At 39.7% G+C, this 21,789-nt stretch overlaps 1 protein-coding gene across 2 annotated transcripts in view; it reads left to right on the top strand.

The window, feature by feature from the left end:
• The window catches only part of SYNPR (synaptoporin), a 361,119-nt gene that overhangs the window by 169,725 nt on the left and 169,605 nt on the right, over positions 1–21,789 (top strand). The window contains exon 1 of one of the 2 annotated variants that reach the window (XM_003785523.1): positions 12,443–12,832. The exons of the other annotated variant lie outside the window; for it this stretch is intronic. Within the exon in view, the coding sequence (XP_003785571.1) occupies positions 12,809–12,832 (24 nt within the window). The 5' untranslated portion in view covers positions 12,443–12,808. Of the gene's footprint in view, positions 1–12,442; positions 12,833–21,789 lie in introns of those variants that run through there. 2 annotated transcript variants of the gene reach the window in all.

Below are 21,789 nucleotides of genomic sequence, written 5' to 3'. Positions count from 1 at the left end.
ACTGCTATTTTTCAAAGTCAACGCTGAGTTATGTATTAATATACAAGGTAAACCATTTCTTGGAATATTTCAACTTGTCTGAAAGTCAGTTTCTTTGATTATAGTTTGGAGGACATATTTTCAGTGAAGAATAAAAGATGTATTCACATTAATCATTTCCCCAGTGTATAAAGTATGTATCAACTAGGATGAGGCAGGGGCTAGTCTTGGGAGGAAAAGCAAGTACTTAGAACAAGGGTTTCAGCAGATTTCTGTCCTTTGATGAACTCAGGATAACACTCCCAGTTGTAAGCCGCAGGGAATCATGACTCAGAAATCCAAAGGGCTGGGCTGTAGTTCCAGCTCAGGTATTGACTGACTCTCTGAGGAAACATAAGCCTCCTACTTAACCCTTCTTGGTCTTTAGTCTCCCACTAAAACAGAGAAGGAGGTAGATAAGAAGGCCATGCTTCCCCAAACGGCTGATTCTTTTCAATCCCCTAGGAAATCTCAGGGTGCACAGACTTTTGGCTTAGCTCATGATCTACTAAATCAGTCTCTGGTTTTGCAGCTTAAGAATCTGTATATTAAACAAGTTCATTAATTCTTTCCTTTTTAAAATTTCAAAATATTAATTTAGGGGTACAAGTGTTTTTGTTACAAGGATTATATTCAAGTCAGAGCTTTTGCTTTTTCTTATACTTCCCTAAGTTCTTGCCACACGCTGGTATTTAGTGACCACTGGTCTAGGGTGGCCTCACTGATGTGTCTAGTGGTCAGCTGGCTGTTGTCTGGGCAGTAGGGGTGATTGAACTGTGTGTGTCTTGAGTTTCATCCAGCAGGTTAGCCCAGGTTTGTTCCCCTGATGGCTTAGGAAAGTTCCAAGTAAGAGTAGAAACTGCAAGACAACTTGAGACCTAAGCTTAGGATGGGCACAACTTCGCTTCCACTGCATACAAGTGGGCCAGAGAAAGATATGAGGTAACTCCACAATCAGGGAGTGAAGACAACAGCCTCAACTGCTTGCATAAGAAAAGTGACAAATTCACACTGAATGAGTACGGAAACAGGAAAAGGAATCATGGGGTCATTTTCTCCAGTCAAAACGTGACACATATGAACAAGAACTGGGGCTTTATGCCAGTGGTTATGGCACCAGCCACATACCCTGAGGCTGGCGGGTTCAAACCGGGCTGGGCCAGCTAAAACAACAATGACAACTGGAAAAAAGAAATATCTGGGCGTTGTGATGGGTGCCTGTAATCCCAGCTGCTTGGGAGGCTAAGGCAAGAGAATCGCTTTAGCCCAAGAGTTTGAGGTTGCTGTGATCTGTGACACCACAGCACTCTACCAAGGGTGACATAGTGAGACTCTATCTCAAAAAAAAAAAAAAAAAAAAAAAAAAGAATAAAAAACTGGAAGGCATGTAAAAATGCAAAGAACTGAGGTATTGGCAAGTTTGACCTATGGGAGTTTTTTCTTTGTATCTTTATATCTTCAGACCTTTATTCATTTATATAGGTGGATACAACACTGTAGGTCAGCGGTTCTCAACCTGTGGGTTGAGAAAATACATCATGGCATTAGGAAGGTTGAGAAGTACTGCTGTAGGTGTAATAAACAATGATTGAGAGCAAAAAATAGGAAGGGAAGCCATGTGAAAATAAGATCAACAACCTCATTACTCACTATACTGAAAGGATCCTATCAATAATTTACGTGTCATAAGTCAATTTAGCCTTCTGTTCTGTAGTGCATGGAGGTGGGTAACAGTGGAAAGAACCTCAAATTACCACAGTTAAGTAGGTCTCTAAAATCTGTCCACTGATCTTGGATCTCAAATGGAGTTTAGCTGTGAAATACCCAATTACTCTTAGCACATCTGCACACACTGCATTTCATCATGGCTGGCACTGTGTCAGGGCTGTGGCACATTAGCCGTTGCAGAATCCCCAGAGAACAATTCCTTTTAGTAACCATGATCTCTACTAGTTGAAGTTTTGCCATCTAACAACTAAATTTTAGTTTAGTTTGTTTTTTTTTAAATAAATATTGCAATTATTTCAAGCAGTAATTATTTTTTAAAAGTATAACTGGTTTATGTCCTTGTGTTTTAAAATAGAGTTGACAAACATTTTTACAGTCTTTGACAATACTGTTCTTTGTCATATGCAGTGACATCCTCAGAGCCTGTGGAGCAAAGCAGGGTTTCATTGCCCTCACATAAATTATGCGGAGGATGCTATGCTTTCAAGTTCTCGTTTAAGCCTTTTTTACGTTTTTGTGCTCTCTCATTCCCATGGGGCTTTAAGTGTGCCTGCCTCTGACAGTTCGTTCCATATTACTTGGCTGCTTCTAATATGCTGTCAACTGAGAGAAATAAACCTTATTAAGTTTACTTGTCAAGTAAGAGTAATTATAGTCTGAGTGAAGGCCAAGGAGCTTCTAATCTGAGTAAGGTATGGGACCATTAGTGTGCAGAAGGCTTAGTGACATGTCCTTTAATTACTTCCTGGTTTGCCTGTATCCAGAGATAGACGAGAGCCAGGTGGTTTATAATCCAAAGACTACACTCCACATTGCCAGGTATGAAGGAGGTATAGATACAAGTGACCTGAATGAAAAAAATAAAATGCATCCAAGATGGTCTCGTTATGCCCAGGACATTAAGCATTTCCTAACCTTACTTTGTCAAAGGTTAGTTTTTCAAATAAATTATAGACTTTTTTCAAAGTATTGACTTATTTTTACATTTTATTTTAGGGGGCAGAGGGAGTTTTTCATACATTGTCCATTCTCCTTCACTCACTCCCACACTGAGAATGCATGTATACATGTGAGCACACACACACAATGGTAGAAATTGTGTCCTCATGAAAATTGTGTTTTTGTGTGGACAATAGAAATATAAGTTCATAGTTGTGAAATATTAAGACAACTACCATAATTGAGACAGATCAGGCACTATGGAGAGAGAAAAGACAGACACAGAAAAAGACTTCTTAGACCTTTATGTCCCTGTAAAATGTAGTGGATAAAATCTAATAGGTTTTTTGTGAGGACTTATTAAGACATTGGGTGAGGATACATGTACTCAAAAAAGTTTATCATATGAAGGATGTGGAGGGCATTATAGACCAACAGAAGTGATATGTACTTTGCTATCTTAGAGACCTGGTCTGAAATCTTCACTTTGTCACTTATTTGCTAGGCTTCTGCTTAGCACCAATTTTCTTTTCTGAAGAATGGGATAAATTTCTGCTTTGTGATGTTCTTAGGAGAATAAATTGAAATAACAAGCAAAATGTCAGAGAATAAAATAAAGTGCCACACACAGTACCTAGAGGGGTAAACACTTAACAAATGGCAGCCTCTTTCCCCTTTTCCTTTTCACAGAGAAGGTGACAACTGAGCTGGGTTTTGACGGATGAGTAGGAGTTCACAAACTAAATCACCCATCTCCAACAGAGAAACTGGCTTTGCTGAAACTACAGAGATTTGTCCCCAAACCTAGAAGATGATTTGTGCAGCTGTTGCTCCAGCAGAGCCACTAGAGTTTCTTTATTTCCTTACCTGTTTTTTAATAATGCTAGTTCATTGACAGAGTGGATTTGTTAACTCACTTGTGCCACCTCACTAACAATTTATTTGGGCTCTCATTTCAATCAAATGGTAATTTGGCATTGACCATGATGAAGGACAAAGAAGAAAACACTAGAAATCATAACACATAATGAACTAACTGAATTTTGAAAATGTACAAGGAGAACCAAGATATTCCTTCCAAAATCATGTTTTCAGGGTCTCTGGTTACATCAACTAAAATTAATTAAGCAGCTTGAGAGCTCTGTATAGACTAGGTCTACCCATGCATTCAATAGGCTCACACTGAGCATCTCTCACTTGCAAACATGGAGATGGCTGACCATGACACGGGCAACAAGGTCTATAAATCATAAAAAAAAAAAAAAAAAAAGAAAGCTTAGCAGTGGCATTTTACTTGGTCTTTTTAAGGAAAAGTAGGGCTATGTATGGTTGGCTGAGAAAAGAAGTTAAAGCATTCTGTGTGGAGAGAACAGCACAAGCTAAGGGCAGAGGCTTGAACGCACACGGCTGGAAAGAGAAGCCTGACCTGTTACATAAATCACCAAGCCCATTAAAGGAGAAACCAACAAACGCAAAGAAAAAAGTCACTGCAAAGCACAGCCAGAGCCATCGTAATCTTTCCTTGGAGCCCTCATAAAAAAGTCATGGTTTCCTTCTTCTTTCTTTCTTTTTTTTTTTTTTTTCCTTCTCTGCTGGTGACTTAGACCTTTCTAAGGCACGGGTAGGCATTGAAGCAGGCCCTGCTGAGGCTTGGTCCTCTCTCCGCAGCGCTCACTGCGTATTCCTTCAGCATCCTACTGCGCACGCGCGGCCAGGTCTCTCTGCCCAAGGGCTTCAGGTAGTCTAGAGCGCAAGGCAAGAAATGCAGGCGATTTGGTGCTTGCAGGAACCAACAAGGGAAGGGAGTTAGAGGATAAAAGCACCATCTTTTTGCAGCTCCCGTTTTATACCTCTCTAGTATGTTCTCCGTCTCCCAGAGCACCCCAGTAAACTCAAGCCCTAGTGGCCTCCTGTGGTCACCTACTCTTGAATGCACCCTTCATTAGCTTCCTCTGTTTCCCAGTCTCACTTCCCCGCTCCTGTCCTGGAAACATCTTCCTAATAAAATGTTTGCATTTATATCCTTGTCTCAGGAGAATGCTCTTGGGGAAATCCAGGCAGAATTCATCAGTGAATTCCAAATTTCTGGACTTTCCCTCCCCCCAAATTCTGATTCAGGAGGTCTCGGTTTGGAACTGGTAATTCATATTTTTATAAGCTGCCCAGTAATGCAGATTGTAGGCAAATTTGAAAACCACATTACTACCTGATTTTGTTCCCCAGGATCCTTATTCCAGAGCACTGTGGTGTCCTAACAGAAGGAGTAGACTTTTTTTTTATCTGAACATAGTCTCGGGATTGCTTTCCTTATACTGCAGCTACTGTAACAACAAATGGTGTACAGCCCTTTAGATGGAGTTTCTGTCTCCACACTTTCACTGAGATGAGAGGAAAAATGTTGCTCTTGGAGTTAAGATAAGTGACATTCTGGAAATATCAGAATGTACTGTTCTTGAGACTAACTCCCTTAATTTGTATCATTTAAAGATTTGGGGATGGTTTGAGAAGGAGCTAACATTTTTAAAGAAGGCATTGGTGAAACATTCTATTTTAAAAATAGAGGCACAGCTGAAGAAGAAAACTGGTTCTTCTCTCTGGGAGTGCACACTGCATTTTAAACTGCTCTAAACAGGCCTCCAAGAAGAGCAAAATCAACCCCCAAAAAGAGATAAAAAATAAATAAACAGGCCCGCATTCATAATCAAGTATTGGAAGGAAAATAGTTTTGTCTGATGTATATGGAGGGAGACCCTGATCACAGAAACCAAGAGTGACTCAACTTAGCATTGCACATTTTCAATTCTCAAAGTACTTTGACCTGAGATGTCTCCTGTTGGCTTCATCTCTACTTTATGAGGTACTCAGGGTTGCAGCATCTCTCCTGGTAGTCCTGAATCCAAGGGTTTGGGAAAATGTAAATTAGGAATACAGGAAGCTTCCTCCAGATAGGAGGGATGTTTTTAGTTAGTAAAATTGTATAAAATTGTATTGACCAAATATATTACCCCACACTATAGGAATCCAGAAATTCCTGTGGTGTAAGACATACTCAGTGAAATGGGTTTTTATAAATATTTCATAAGCTCTTGGATTAAAAGAATGCCTCAGATCCTCTTTGACCAACTCCATTACCTTGTTGTATGGCATCATAAGCATACACATTCCTGAGATTGGGGCTGGGTTGGAGGTGGGAACAGAGTGGGGACAATTCGTTCAGATGGAATTTTAATCAAATAGACTATGACTGAACTCTTTGGAGCTCCATGAAAACACTTAAATGTTATAAATTCTGCATGCAGAGAAGCAGACATTCATTCTCTTTCCTATCCACACCTTACTTCATTGAAAGCTGTAATTTGGTCTGTAATTTGGTTCTGGAGGCATCTTTGTTTTACTGAACAATTTTTTTAAAATTTCAGGTTAATATAAGGATACCAACAACCAAATCACAATATTTGAATGTGTTAGGTAAAGTCCCTCTTATAGTCCTGCACCCAAAATGTGTGCCATACACTCCTACATTGTATCCATTCAGTGGGAGCATCCCAACCCCTGCCCCCCCACTCCTCCTCCCTCCCCCCAACTTGAATTGAAATGAGTTTTTCTGCTATATGGGCATGAATTAGATCATCCACTGGCTTCATATTAATATTGAGTACATTGAATATTTGCTGTTCCATTCTTTTCATACTTCACTGAGAAGAATGTGTTTCAGCTCCATCCAGGTTAATACAAAAGATGTGAAATCACCATCTTTTTTTTATGGCTGAATAGTGTGTCCATGGTAGACATATACCACAGTTTGTTAATCCATTCCTAGGTTGGTGGACATTTAGGTTGTTTCCACATCTTGGTGATTGTAAAACAATTTTAACTCAATTTGTTGGGAAGGAAAGGAAAAAAAAACCCAAAAGCCATCTTGCACAAGCATTTGATTCTCAAATCTATCTTGCCTATAGTGTTATTGAGAATACATTTCACTTGTGTCATTGTAATTGCCATCAGGCTTATCTGCATATTACTTATATTACCCACCATTATTATTCCCATCTTACAGGTGAAGAAACTTATGTTTAGAAAGGCTAAGAGTATCTCATCGATATGTGCAGTTGGCTCTGACACTTCCCCCTCATGGGGAAAGTATCAGTGAAAAAGCCAAGTTACTCTTGATCTAATTTACTATTCATTTCTCAGTGTAGTGGGTGAGATTATTGAAAATGGTCTCCATGTTTTTCTTTTCTGACTCTTATTACAGTACTAACAAGATTCTTGTAAAAACTGGACCTCAGGGATTCTCTCTGAAATAAAGTCTTAATCCTTAATCATAGCAACTACTATTCATCTTCTGGTTCCACACCAGACTTTAAGAAATACGTGTTAAGAACAGACAAACTCCTAAACTATCAATTTGCTGATAGAATGCTCCCTGTTATAAAAAAAAAAAAATGATAGTAAGAAAACAAAGTGATGTGTCTTTGCTATTTTTTACTAGAATTGTGAGAGAAAGCCTGAGAAGTCATTCAGTTTTACTCTTTTAATACATACTATGTATTAAAATGTGCAAAGTGATATTGTGTGCTGTGTAGGATTACAAAAAGAGTGAATCTTTTCTTCAGAGGTTTGTGGTGGGACCACTTTTAACCCCCTACAACAGAACAGTAGATGTGATCATCAGAATTATGCAACTGAAATATCTTGCTTTTGATTTCCAGTATGTATAAGCTCTAAAAAACGGACAGAGAGGAAATGTATATCTGCTCACTTTGTGAATGCTAAATTTGCACACAGTGCTGGGTAATGTGGAGATTCACAACCTGGGCTTTGGAATCAGACAACACAGTTTCAAGCCTTTGTTTCAATACTTAACTGGCTGTGCAGGCTTGGGCAATCTACTGAACTGCACTAAACCTTAGTTTCTTCATATGTTACATAACTATAACCATAGATTCTAGTTCATAAGGTTGAATGGTAATCAAAGGTGATAACACCTGCACAGTGCTTAGTCTTATCCTTGGGAATACATATTAGCATCATCACTTCTATCAGAAAGGCCTGTGATAGGAAGTCACAAATTTCTCCTTTAGATCAGTGGTTCTACACGGTTTTTCTCTGAAGATGCAAAACTTTTCTTTCAAATGCAATTGTGTTAAGAAACCTGAGATACAGAGTGGGGAGTTGTGAAGTAAGTTGGTTGAGGGGAGAAAGGGTTTACAGCTCTAGTTTCCCTGGCTGCCATTTGCATCATCTTCCTATCTCCATAGGCTGCTGTAAAGCAGATATCTCCAGGGAATCCCTGGCATTCAGCTTAAAAGCTAACACATTAAAGATCATGCTTAGGGATAATATAATAAGCTGAGATGATTTGATCATTTGAATGTACCATCTCTTTTCTGGCACATACAAGAATTTCACTGAAACATTTGATGGTCATATTTTACATTTTGAAAAAACTTCAAGTCTAAGCCAGTGTATTCATGTGTTTACCTTTATAATTAAGAAATATGTCAGAATAATTCAGCTTGAATGTAGGCCTCCCACTGTCCAAAACCTTGATGCAGACAGACCTGAAAAGGACCCCTTGTGGGAGGCCAAATGTTTAGAAATAGAATCTGTAAGGGAAAAGAACTGTTGCATTTGCCCCGAGATATGCCCACCAAAGAGAAGACAAGATTTTCCATTTAGAGGGGAAAAAAAATCTTTTGAAGTTGTCAGAAGGCCATGCTCAATTGAAAGATCAGAGTTGAAAAATCTGACCATATTGGAAATTAGCATTGCTAATGAGGTTTTTAGAGAATCACAGATTATTTTAATCTACTTAACCTTCTCTATAAATAATTGACTTACAAAACACTGTGCTTCTGTTTTTAAGAGTGTAATAATGGATAAATGCTATTTTTAAGCCAGTAGCAAGAATGTTAATATCATTTTTCAAACAAGAACCATCAAATAAATAACATATTGCTTTATTTTTGTCAGTTCCAATTCCATGTTAAAGAGTGATAGCCAACTGTCTTAAACTGCCTAATGCATTGGAAAGTAAGGACAGTCTAAGTGGTTAGCTGACAAGTCTGTTTGTTCTCTAATGACGAAGATATGGCCAAGTATACAAATATCTGCTCCTCTGTGTGGGCCTAGGTGACCTGGACCCTGGAAACCCAAGCTTTTACAAGACAAATGATCAGTATGGTTTACAAAAGAAGCCCACCTGCTTTAGCATGGCTGCAGGCCTTTAAAAATGACCCCTGGATGAAGAGGTCAAATGATCTGTTTCTGCTAATACGAATGAATTAGTTGCCCTCGTCCATTATTTCAAATAGTCTTGAATTTCAAGGAGAAGCTCCTTTGATGAACTTAGGTTTCTTTACCACAATCTTGAACCTAACTTGTCCTTGTGTTGAATCACTGGTTTCATCATGCATTTATTGATCCACCACATGTCTACTGAGCACCTACTGTCTAAAAGGCACGCTCCTAAACACTAAGATATGATGTGGAGAGAAAACTATGCTTCCTGGTTTTTTGGAGGTTGTCTTTTAGTGACAGGAAATAGTCCATAATTAAATGAACAGGTCCTTGGCCTTTTGCCTAAAGTCAAGTGTCATAATTAAATGAACACATAAGAAAGAACATAGTGGGCAATAAAAATCACCAAAAAAAGAAAGAAAAACAAAAGAAAACAACAAAGAAACACAACAATAAAATCTATAAGATAACATGAAAGTGAATGACTAGAGAAAATGGGAATTATTTTTATTGTAGATGAAGCAGGCCGGGAAGAAGGGCCCTCTATGGAGCAGAAAGTAGAGCTAGGAATTGAATGCCAGATGAAAAGACTTGTAGAAAAAGAGCTGAGAAAAAGTCTTTCTAGAGTGCTCCAGATCCTTCCAGACCATCCTAGATTACTCCAGGCAGAAGAAATAGCAAGTGTAGGGGTGTAGAAGGTGAATGTGGCTGAAGAGTACTGAAACAAAGGGCCAGAATTCAATAAAAACAAAAAGGTAGTTGGGAGCTAGGTCATATAAGGCTTTAAAGGCATAGGAAAGAGTTTAAAATTTACTTTAAGCCTGCCTGACAATTGTTGAAGTATTTTTTCTCAGACAAGTTATATGATTGAATTTATACTTTAATTAGATAATAGACCATGGAGGTAAGAGTGAAAACAGCAGAACCTATGGAGAGTCCATTTCAGTGGTCCATGCCAGAGGTGATGGTGGCTGGGTGGTATAGCAGAGGAATCATAGAGAACGTTAATGTTATATCTGGAACAAAATATGAGGCAGGAAAAGCTCACCCAACTGGCAGATTAGAATCTACCTATTAGCCTTAGAGATTTAGGTTGCTGAAGTTGACCCAGAAAGCTCTTTACAGATAACAAAGTGGAAATCCTTCAATTTAAACATGAGAATAACTGAGACATGAACAAATTCAAGGACACATCCAGGGTCTTAGAACAAACCTTTAGCAAACCCAAGACTGAGACTCACACTCCTATTTTCCTGAGTATTAAAAAGTGCCCAAGTTCATACAGACCTTACTGGCTTGATAGATTTTCTGTCTACACCTGGGATTCCCCATGGCTGTGGTATGTATCTGCACACTGGGAACAGCTGAGGAGATACCATCATGAAGTCCAGGTGTCCGCATGTGGATCTGTCATCCCTGTAGACAGAGTAGACAGAAGCACCAGCACCATCCTGTGCTATCTAAGCAGAGTGGTTAACAGCTTCAACATGGCAGCTGGAGGTTCAAAAACCAAGGAGGTTCAAATCTCAGCTTTACCAATCATTGACTGTGTCCCTTCAGATAAGGTACTTCACTCTTTGGGTCTCAGTTTCCTCATTCATTTGTAAACTGGAATAAAAATAGTAACTCCTTGTAGTTTTGTGAGTCCACATAAGGCAGCAGTTTTCAACCCGTGGGTAGCAACCCCTTTTTAACAATGAGAATACGAAAGAAACTCTTAGGAAAAGAGCTGGCACAGAGTAAATATTCAAAAAATGTTCAGTAAGAATATGTGGAAGAGAAATTTTTTTTTTTGTACTTGAAATGGGCTCTTCATATCAAAAATTGCTCACTGGCCACTCCAAAGAAGCCATTCAGTGTGGTCTCCCACGTGGGTAAATTGCCAGAAGCAGCAGCATCCTCAGCTCCACCCTAACCCTGCCTCTTGTCAGCCACCTGGAGAAACTGTAGCCCTTGGGCACAGGGGGCACAGGTACGTCGTTCCTCCAGTCAGTCCTCCCTTCATTTATGCTGCAAATGCTCGCCCAGCGCTCACTTAAATGCCTTTTGTGCTTCACCTATATTCACTGGCTTAATTTACTTCCGAGTAACTTCTGTCATTGAAGTGTGGTGATTTCTTAATAAGCAGGTGAGGGGTGGTCATGGAGGACTGGGGTGGGGAAGGGTCCTATCAGAATTGCAAAGGGGCATCCACAATCTGAAGAGTTGGTGCATGCCCTGAAGGCTCACTCTTCAGGAACAAGTAGATCAAAGGGGCAGAAGGAGAAAGGCAGCCGGAGCTCCCTGAGCCCAGCTGGCATGTGTTTTCATGGGTTTGAAGGCACTAACTTAGCAGGTACTCATTTCTTCCCCACACTTTCTCACCAACACCTCTAGAAGGTGTCAGTATACCCATTTTACAGATGGCAAACTGAGGCTCAGAGATCTTCCTGAGCTTCCCAAATTACATGTCTAGCAAGTGAAGGATCATAACTAGAAAGAACCTGGACGACCTGACTCCTCATCATGGGTTTTTGGGTTGTTTGCTCCCCAACCTCTCCTCCTCCCTCCCCAACTAATTGTTGCTGTGTATATAGAGAAAAGGAGTAAGAGAGAGAGATGATAATGACAGTTATGGTGTGGTAGTGACAGTGTGCGTGCACGCGTGTGGGTGTGTATGGGAGAGAGAGAGAGAGAAGGGCCCAAAGATAGACTTGGGACAGATTCTGAATTAACAGCCATATATAAAAAAACATGACCAATCTATGTGAGTTTCAGCTGAACCATCACAAATTGCACAAAAGCTAAAGCAGAGACATCAGGGCCAACCAACAACATCCCAGCACTGAGCAGGTCCTGAAGTGGGGGACACGAGGGGAGAGGCAGACAGGTTTCCTCTCCCTGCAGTTTTCTCAGGACTCGCCCAAGTGAGGAAAGAAGGGACCCTGTGGACAGCCCCTGCCCCCATGAATGTGGAGCCAATGCCCCCAAACCTCATTGCCTTAGGGGGCCATGATTTGGGCCCTTTGAAGTAATGAAGCTCAACTCCTTCCTCCAGAGGCTTATTTGCAGAAAAAGCCATCCAGATTACCTTTAAACTCTGAAACCTTTTTAATTTTGAGATTTTGCAGAAGACAGCCTTCAGCAACACTCCTGTGATGAGAGAGAGCAACCAAGTTGTAATTTGTCCCTTCCACAGTTGCCAGAGCTTGCCTGTCGTCCAGTACCATTGCCTTAATGATTATTTATGGGCAGTCTATGAATTTCCCAAATGGGGATTATGCATAACATCCATGCATTTCCACAAAACCCAGGGCAATTTTTTTTGAACAAACATATCAACCTTTACTTAATCTATGCACATCTATTCTTAAGGATTTTATAAAACCCCAGCTCCCCACCCCTCATCCCAACACATAAAATCCTGGCTCCTTTTTACCTCCCAGTTTGTTTTTAAGGGCCGTGCTTGAGGGAGGAGGGGGCTCACAGAGAAAAGGGGAGATGGTGCCTCTCTGGTGATGTAGGCTGCTTGTGCAAGGCGGTCCTGCACTTCCAGTTGTGAGCAAAAAACCAAGTGTGGGAGCTCACCATGGTGGTAACCACCTCCCCACAACACAGGCAGCATTCACCAGAGGGATGTATCAGGTTCCTGTACTCGGCTGTGGGTTGTCACCGTCTAATAATCTGACCGTTTTGCCATCTCTCTGCGAATAAGACAGAAGCTGCTACCTGATTGGTATAACATCTCACTTTCCCTCTGCATTGATTTTCTTGTTCTCTTTTGCTTCATAAAAAGAGGGACAAGTGGCTGGTGCTGTGGACAGAGAAGCTTTATTTTTAGTATGAGACAACCTCTATTTTGTTTCAGGAAAGGAAAGTTGGATTATCAATTCTTTTGTAAATGTGTATGGTGATATTTGCTCCGGTAAGTTTATATCTATTTTGATTTATAGCTGGTTCTATATGGGGTGTGTGTGTGTGTGTGTGTGTGCATAAGTACATTAGGGTTGTACACTTTCCTATCATTTTTGAAATCTTTAGTGACAATATCTGTTTTGTTTTATTTTTTCACTTTGTTTTCTTGTAATCATGTTTAAGCCAAAGAGATTGTGTTGTTGGTTAGTGTAATGCTTAGCTGTTGAAGTATATGCTGGATTTCTTTTAATATAGTAAGGAAACTAAGCAAACTTGTATTGGGATTTATAAAAATGTAATGTCATTCCACACCACCCCCCTTTGGAGTGTTTAATATCCTAACTGCATTTATTGTGCTGCAACCTGCTTACCATTTTAATTAAAGTTTCTCTGTCAGTGTCAGAGAATTTCTTAAACTCCATAAATAGCTACCAAATATTTTATGCTGGGCTGAAAGATGTGTGCTGATTTCATGCACCTTTAAAAGAATTGAATTTACAAAAAGTATTCAGATCATTGAAGTAAAGCCCTAGCATTCCATGAAAAGCTGTAATCACAAGTGGCTGTTGCTTCTCTTCCATCTTTCTTTGCACTGTGTATTTATGCCACCATCTGTCAAATGCCCAGACCTGGCTCTCGTATTTCTGTATTTGAAGCTAATCAGGAGAAAAGTTGCTGTTATTAAATTCAAAGTAGTGCAAAATGACTGTCTGGTCAACATTGCTAGGAACGATTTTTAAATGTATTACCTGATTAACTACTCTCCCCCCCCCCCCGCCCAGAAAGTAAAATATGGTCTGAATACTTTGTTGTTAATTCAGAAGTCTGGGGCAAAGTGTGTTAATATAATTATTCTAGACAGATATGATAAGATAATTAAGGAATTGCTCCAATGGAAACAAACTTTAATCTTCTCTTTTTATTATACAATCAACAAATCTGCAAAGTCTTTTTCATGATGAAATGAGCTAGAGAATATATTATAATAAAAGTTAAAGGCACAGTTGAATGTGAAGTAAGAGGTGGTCTGTCTACATGTATTTCAGAGATTTTGAAAGTAAAAGTTGTGAATATTATGCATGCCTAGAGCTCCTTTTTTTCAGAATAACAATTTTTCAGGTTCTCAAGCAGTCATTACAGGAGCTCCTGGAAATAGTCTTGTGTTGTCTGGGAATGTACTAACCCTCCTGTCTACCCCCTTTTAGACATGTCACGACTAACAGACACACCCTTTGCATGCCACAGTGAAGCTACTCATTCTGACTTATAGACTGGATTTTGATTCATCTATCTCATCCTCAAAAGTAGACAAATCTCCCAAGGCTACACAATGTTATTATGTTGCCTTGTTACTGTCCCAGTAAACGTGTTCCTAGTAACGCCTTAGATGCCTAACCCTAGCTAGAAACAAGTGTTCCTTAGCAAATAGTTTGTTGTAAAAATAAGGAAAACTTTTATCCCTGGGTTGTTGCCAATGACTAGTAAGTGAGCTCATCAACATTAACCATCCCTTTCCTCTCTTCAGACACACACATACAATCCCCCAACACTCCTTAATATTTTCTATTATCATTCTCCTTTCTTGGCTGTCATAATAGGTTGTATATAAAGGCTTAGCTGTAGACAAAGTATACACATATCACATCTGAAGCTATTCAGTAATATAAATTAATGAAGTTTCAGGGGACAGCATGCATCCTGCATATGACTTGTCCTCTGATTGCTAGCTTGCAGGAGTGTTAGGGCTCCGGCATGCTCAGAGCCACTGCCTGGAAGGGCAATAGGCATCTGTATCTTAAACGGGTCCAGGACCTCTGGTTTCAGACAGAACTAAGGTGCACAATCTTTAAAAGTATCACTTCTGAAAAATTCTGATGCCATAGCCAGAAAGACTGCTATAACCTCTTCTGAGGAAGAAAAATCTGTGCTGTGTTGGGGAAAACAATAAAGGCATTTTTTTTTTATTTCACAATGAGATCATCTATTCTTTTTTGCATAACAAAGAATGCAATAGTTGTTTCATTTAGTAAGTACCTGCTCTATGCCTGATACTGTGCTAAGTGTTTTACATGGTTTATCTCTTTCAATCTTCACAACTACTCTGTGAGGGTGATAGTGTTACTTCCCCATTTTATAGATGAGAAAATGGAGGCAGAGGACAAGGCTGGCAGGCTCATTTCAGAGTTGTACTCTTCATCTTTCCCCTGCATCCAGGTTCCTCTTCATCAGTACAATCTGTAACTAAGTCCTAGCCTGGGATGACTTATAGAGTTTATACTAACACATTATATCTTCATCAGTATTTTTCCCTTTCTGTCACTATATAATCCCCTTCTCGGGTTGTGGCTTTATGACTCCAAACTAATTATGTATTTGAAGCTGAAGAATGTGTGCTTTATTTCCAGTTAATTTGTGCAGATAGAAAGCTGTCGATGTGACTAAAGTGAGCCAGCTCAGCTTAGGATATATGCAGATATGGCTAAATTAAGGCAGTTTCTTTAATTGATCAAAATAAATCCATCCCTTTGACTTTCAATCCTTTGGACATAAAATCAAAATAAAAGTACCATGAAATAGCAATATGTCCAGGTATCTGGTTTGTCACTGATGCAAAATACAAAAACCAATACCAACTGAATTGATTTATTTGTGGATAACTTTATAAAATTCTCATTTTCCTTTTATTTACCCCCACCATGGTTTTCTTTCTCTTCTTTGGCTAACTGGAAAGGGCTGAGGTAGCACTTCACGTAGAATATTGCAAAGTGTCTATACCACCTGGGTAATTTAAAAAGGAATACAGCAGCTGATAAGCACACCGAGAAGCGAGAAGCGTGACAAAGACAAAAAACAGAGTCCCCAAATGCATTCCTTTGCACCTGAGCTCCCCATTTGAAATCCACTTGAGCCAGTAAAATACGGATGAATCTTGCAGGGGGGGAATGCTACTGACATAGAATCAGTATGTTTGAAATTTCTCCCCAAATGGCAGCTTTTGGACTGGGGGAGGGCATGCCAGCCACAAATTGAGTCTATAAAATGCTGCATTTTCTTCCTTCTTGCGAGAAAGAAATTATAAAAATGTAAATATTACTAGAAGATAGAAGCTAGCTTAGGACACCCTTGCTCTGTTTTGCCAAAACCCAGCGGAATCTAAATAAACAAAGACCACTCACCACAAATTGGGAACACCAAGAGTCAAGTTTTGAAGGCTTTAATATAATAGTGACTTTCTGATGTAATCTGTTATGTGTAACAAATAAACAGTAGCTTTGGGAGTACCCCAGTGTAGATACTCAATTAATTTTAAAAAGTGCAGAGTATAATACACAATAAAACATGTGTGTTTACAAAAGGATAGTCATTTTTGTCAGGGGCAAGCCTCATAACTCATTGATTCTACATCATCTCTTTTTCTTGTTCCTAAAAAGATTCATAATTGAGTGATTTCATCAGGAAGTGTGGTATTACTGCCAATACTGATAAATAAATTTTAATTAATTTGCTTTTCCAATAGCATCTATGAGAGTTCTAAATATTCTAAGAGCCATTGAATGAGAACTTTTACTTTAATGAAATATAGTGTGCTCAGCATGGTGTGTTCACCAAATATAGCCCATCCCTTAAAACTAATCTTGGAAACAATTTTATAAAGTGTATCATATTTCAGTCTTTAACTAGAAGATACTGCTTTCTTCAGTGGTGTGACTAAATCCCTAGTAGATAGCAGTAGAGATTACACTCCATCTCCCTCAGGTTCCTTCTGCCCTTTCTATGGCTATGCATGTGTGTACTTCAACACACTGATCACTACGGACTTGAAAATAACGTATTAAGTATGGAGATAGCAGGTGGTATTAATTCAGGTCGTGTGGTGGACCAGACTTGAATTATCATCAAACATTCTAGGCTGGGGCAGAAGCAGAGCAGTGGTCCTATCACACACTCATATGAGAAAATGGAATCACTGAGTATATTGAGCCTGCAATCAGCAAGCACAGGAAGTATTACATCTTCCAGAAGAGGCTCTTGGTCATTGGTATGTCTTTAAATGTTTAAAGATTCAGGGTTTGAAAATGGAAACACCTTAGTCTCTCCACTCTGCAGACTAATGGATTTGAATAATTAATATATTTTACAATGATCATTTTTAACACAGATTCTAGCCAAATGTACTAATGGAAAATTGTTCCAGGGTAACTCCAAACACATTTTACTACAGTTTCTGGAAAGCTTGTTCCCAACACAGGGCCATGAGTTTACTGCGGAGCTGTGAGTTGGCCCATGTAGGTGAATAATCATGTCATTATGGGGAGTGATGTGTCGGACACAAAAAGTTTCTATTGGCACCTGTAGTCCCAGCTGCTCAGGAGGCTGAGGCAAGGGAATAAGCCCAATAGCTGGAGGTTGCTGTGAGCTGTGACACCATAGCACTCTACCAAGGGTGATAAAGTGAGACTCTGTCTCTAAAAAAAAAAAAAAAAAATGAAAAAAATGAAAAAGTTTCTATTGGCAATCCCCACATGCCATCTTTGGCCAGATTTATAGAATCTTTACATCTTCCCGAATTACCTCACAGAAAGTGAAGACTTTATAACCAACATATGAGAGAAATTTAGTTTATTTCTGATAAGATATGGTTTTCAGAACATTTGTGTCCCATATAAATTATTATTTCAAGATCTTTTTAAGTGACCATATGACATCCGTCTCTTGGGAAGAAAGTGGGTGCAATTTTTTAAAACCTAAGGCATTCAAACTACCTGCATATGAAGTTGAATAGCAAAGGGAAAAATTTTTAATTGGAGACAGATTTGAGAAAAGGCCTGGACTTGTTGACTTCACCAGGCTGTTCTTTCATTTAATAAATATTTAAGGATGTTTACTGTGTGCCGGGCACCATGCTAGGCATGGGAGATACAGTGATAGACAAATAGATGTAATATCTGCACTCCCAGAACTAAATGCCTTCGTTTTCCATTTTCTCACCAGTTTCTACTTCATGGCTGGGATATGTCCTCTTTAAAGCATCATTGAACTGTTCTAGTAAAGTGTCTGCAGGAAATATGTACTTTTGGTTCTATCTGTTCATGCTCACTGAAGAAACAAGTAAATCCACTTATTTGCTGATGTGATTACAGTCTGCTGACATGCAGTGGTTTGAAACGCGAAGCTGGAAGAGGTTTTGCAGTACTTGTGTCTTGTAAGCATTATTTCTCACTCCTAGGCATTCTCAAGTTTGATAGGCTATTCTCATTCTTGGTTAGAATTGGGAGAAGAAAGAAAGGGAAGAAGCTTTAACAGGAAGGAAATGTAAAGAAGATAGAAGAAAAAGGAGAAGGGATGCCTAGAGGAACTACAGTTTTTCCTGGCAGTCTTAAATAGCTATATCTTGCACTATCTGGCTTTCTGGGGGTATTCCTTCACTCATACATTTATTGAACAAATACATTTATATAGTGAGTACCCTCTCTAGGCCAAGTACAGTGCTAGATGCTAGGGCACAGGAATAAAGATTCACTAGTTTCTGAACTCATGGACCAATACCTGTCAGGCCGAGATTTCTCAGCCTTGGCACTACTAATATTTGGGGCAGATAATTCAGTTTTGTCAAGGGTTGTTTTATACATCATAGGATGTATTTCTCACCTCTATCCACTAGATGTCAGTAGCAACCTCCCCCCTCCATTCACACCCCTTTCCCCAGTCTTTTCTCCCACCCCCTGCAAGTTATGAAAAACAAAATTACCTCCAGACTTGACTGAATTGCCCCTGGCTGAGAACCAGGACAAAAAACTTCGTAATTACAACCACTTTTGACCAAGCTTGCCATCATATTTCTACTTCAGTTTCTTTCAAGTAGTCTACTGTATGGGTTACTCCAGGATTTTTAATAAAAGTTTTTTTCAGTAACTTTCTTTCCTCAAATACATTGGCACAATTTGCCTAACAAAGAAAGTAAGGCATCTCTAAATCTTGTTGTTATTATTATTATCCCTTACCTCTGTTTAGCCCGTTACCACATCTATGTAATTTGCATCATCTCATTTGATTCTAGCAATCAACAAATGAGGTGATGTTGAAATATTATAACTTTTCACAGATGAATATATGAACATTTATATGGTTATATGCCCATATTCTTACAGCTAATGATGGGTAGAATCTTGATTCACACTCACATGTCCCCTGGCTAAAAAATCCTGTGTTTTTCTACAAAATTATAATATTTAATAGGAAAAAAAGAGGTAAGTATATTTAAAACACAACACCTCTTCTCTTTGAAGCTGTTTTGAACAATAATAGTAACACAGCAGTGGTTGGAGACCTGGGATTTGGAGGTCTACAGGCTTGGCTTCTTAACTCAGCATTTATTAGCCAGGATGTTTTAGACAGTCTGCTTGCACTCTGAGAATTTCCTCCATAGTTCAGAAAATGAAGAGCAAGATAGTGCAAGAGCCACCAGAAGTCCTAGAGATCAACCTAGCACAGGGGAGAGTGCATAGGTTTTGAAGTCAGATGGACCTGCTGGATAAGTCATTCCAGCAGGAAGCAGATGGCACCTTCCAACTATCTGACCTCTTGCTCATGACTGGAAACCACTAAAACTTCATTTCTTTAAGTCAAAAAAGCTGAAGCCATAGTAGGTGAGTTGAATTGCCCAAGGCCTTATGGTGAATTCTGTGCAGAAGAGAGATAATAGCATAGCACCTGCGGAACCGTTTCAAATGGAGGAAGACCAATTTGTGCATCTGCAACATACCATAAATGGACATCTTTTGGGTTATAGGCAGATATCTGAGTACCTGAGATGAGTCTCTGGTTTTTCAATTGGGTTCACCCAAGCACCTTTGGGAATTTGTTCAACAAAATTCCAGCCTCATTAAGGCTACAGAGACGCCATGCTCCTGGAAGGAACTTAGAAGTATGGTAGACATGGAAAATACATTAAAGGCTGGTCTTGGTTGCAGTGAGCTCATCACACCTGCTCCTGAGCTTGGATAGATGCAAGGCTTTCCCAGGAGAGGGGGCTCACACTGTACCTGGGCCCATAGCCTTGATATTCTAATGAGCTGGTAAAAGGTATCTGTAATTATTGAGGCCCTTAGTACATCTGCCAGGATAAAAGCCTTTCCACGTGTATTTCTCTGGCAGAATTCTGAACAAGAAAATTGTCTTCTGCCTGCGTTGCTTTGAAGCACTGAACTTGGGACAAGAGGAAATAGGTCCAAAGATTAGCTCTGTGGCTTATGAGCATGCATGGCCTTAGGTATCTGCCTTCTCTGAGCCTCTGTCTCTTCATCAGTAAAACGGAAATGAGTCCCCTCCTGGATCCCCATGGTTACAACAAAGCTTGCTCTCATAGACGGTATGGGGAAATACTTTGAGACTATGCAGGCCTGGCAAGAGCATCCTTATTTCCTTCACCTTGCAAAGTCCATTTTGCTCTCAGTTTTCATACCATGCCCTCAACGAGTGCATGGGGTTAGGGGAAATGCTTTCCCTAGTCTACCAGGAAAATGACTATAGTTATGGGATGGCTCTAAAATGGTGTGGAAATGGTTTGATGGGTCCTTCCATCTCAAGGGGAGATTTGTGCCATATTATAAATTGCACAGACTGAGTATCATCACTAAAGAATAACTATAATAAAACCAAATGCAATATGGATAAAGCCATTCCCTATGATTACTTTATCTTATGTAATGCCCCTGAATTATCATTTCTACTTCCTTGGAACCTTTTCACCACCATCAGCCTCGGCATAACCCATTTGTCACATCCCCAGGGAAGGGGATCAACATGACCTGGGCATTGTCCATCGGGTTCTAATACTGTATGAGGTTAACCCTCTCCTCTCTTCACATGATCCCTGAAGCTCCACGGGGGAATTGACAAATCATAATTCTCTCCTCCTCAAGGATCTCAGATCAGGGAAAGACTCTGGTTGCCTTTCCTGGTTTCCTTATTAGCCCGTGTTGAAGCAAATTCAAAGGTTTCTCATTCCTCGTATTTTATTTGCCTCAAAGCATCCTGACACATTTGATCAGAAAACTCAGCTTACATATATTTTTTGAAGACCTTTATCTGCTCATAGTCTCTCCCAGACTCCTTCCCTCAGCTCACCTTTTCACTGCATGGTATTTATAAATGCCTCATTATCGGAAGCGTTTGGAAAACACCCTCCTTGCTTCCTCCCCCAGACCAAGTCCCTGATAGAATTCATTTTCTTCCCTCTTCCACTGCCTCTACACTCAGAGTGTTTCTCAAACTTTTTCCTGTGGTTCTCTTCAGGAAGCCCAGAATGTTTTCTTATTCACACACTCATTCATTTGTTCATACATTGATTCATTTATGCATTCTGCTGCATTACTGAACAGTCACTGCACAAGAGGCATTCTGTTACGATTTGGGGTACAGAGGTAACTAAAACAGATGCAGTCCCTGTTCTCATAAGATTTACAGTCTAATGGGGGAAGAGTCAATTTAAAAATCCCTGAAAAGTGATTTAATTATCATTGTAGTAAGTGCTAAAAATAAAAGCTAAGCCATCTCAGGTACTAATTATGTGACAGGCACAGTTCCAAGTGTTTTATGCATATTAATTCTTTTAATCCTCATAACAACTCTTTGAGGGAGTTAAAAGAGGAGAAGATTAGAGCCCTTAAAATCTGAAGGGCACACACTCCTTTGGTAAATCCAAGAATATTGGAATGGGGGCGACACAACAAGGTAAGATGCTAAGAGTTCACATGGTTGCTATTTATGAAGAACCTGCTGTTTACCAGGCTTTATGCTCCACACTTCAGAGGCCCTGAGCCTCCACAACAGCACCATGAGGATCACTATTGTTATTTTAAGGATGGAGAGAATGAGATATAGAGGAATTGGCTTGGTGCCTGTGGCTCAAGTGGCTAAGGCGCCAGCCACATACACCTAAGGTGGCGGGTTCGAATCCCCAGCCCG

The sequence above is a fragment of the Otolemur garnettii genome, unplaced genomic scaffold (genome assembly GCF_000181295.1).
Source record: "Otolemur garnettii isolate 467f Iridium unplaced genomic scaffold, OtoGar3 scaffold00015, whole genome shotgun sequence".
NCBI lineage: Eukaryota > Metazoa > Chordata > Mammalia > Primates > Galagidae > Otolemur > Otolemur garnettii.
Note: the sequence above shows the minus strand (reverse complement) of the source record. Positions and strands in the feature narration are given on the sequence as shown.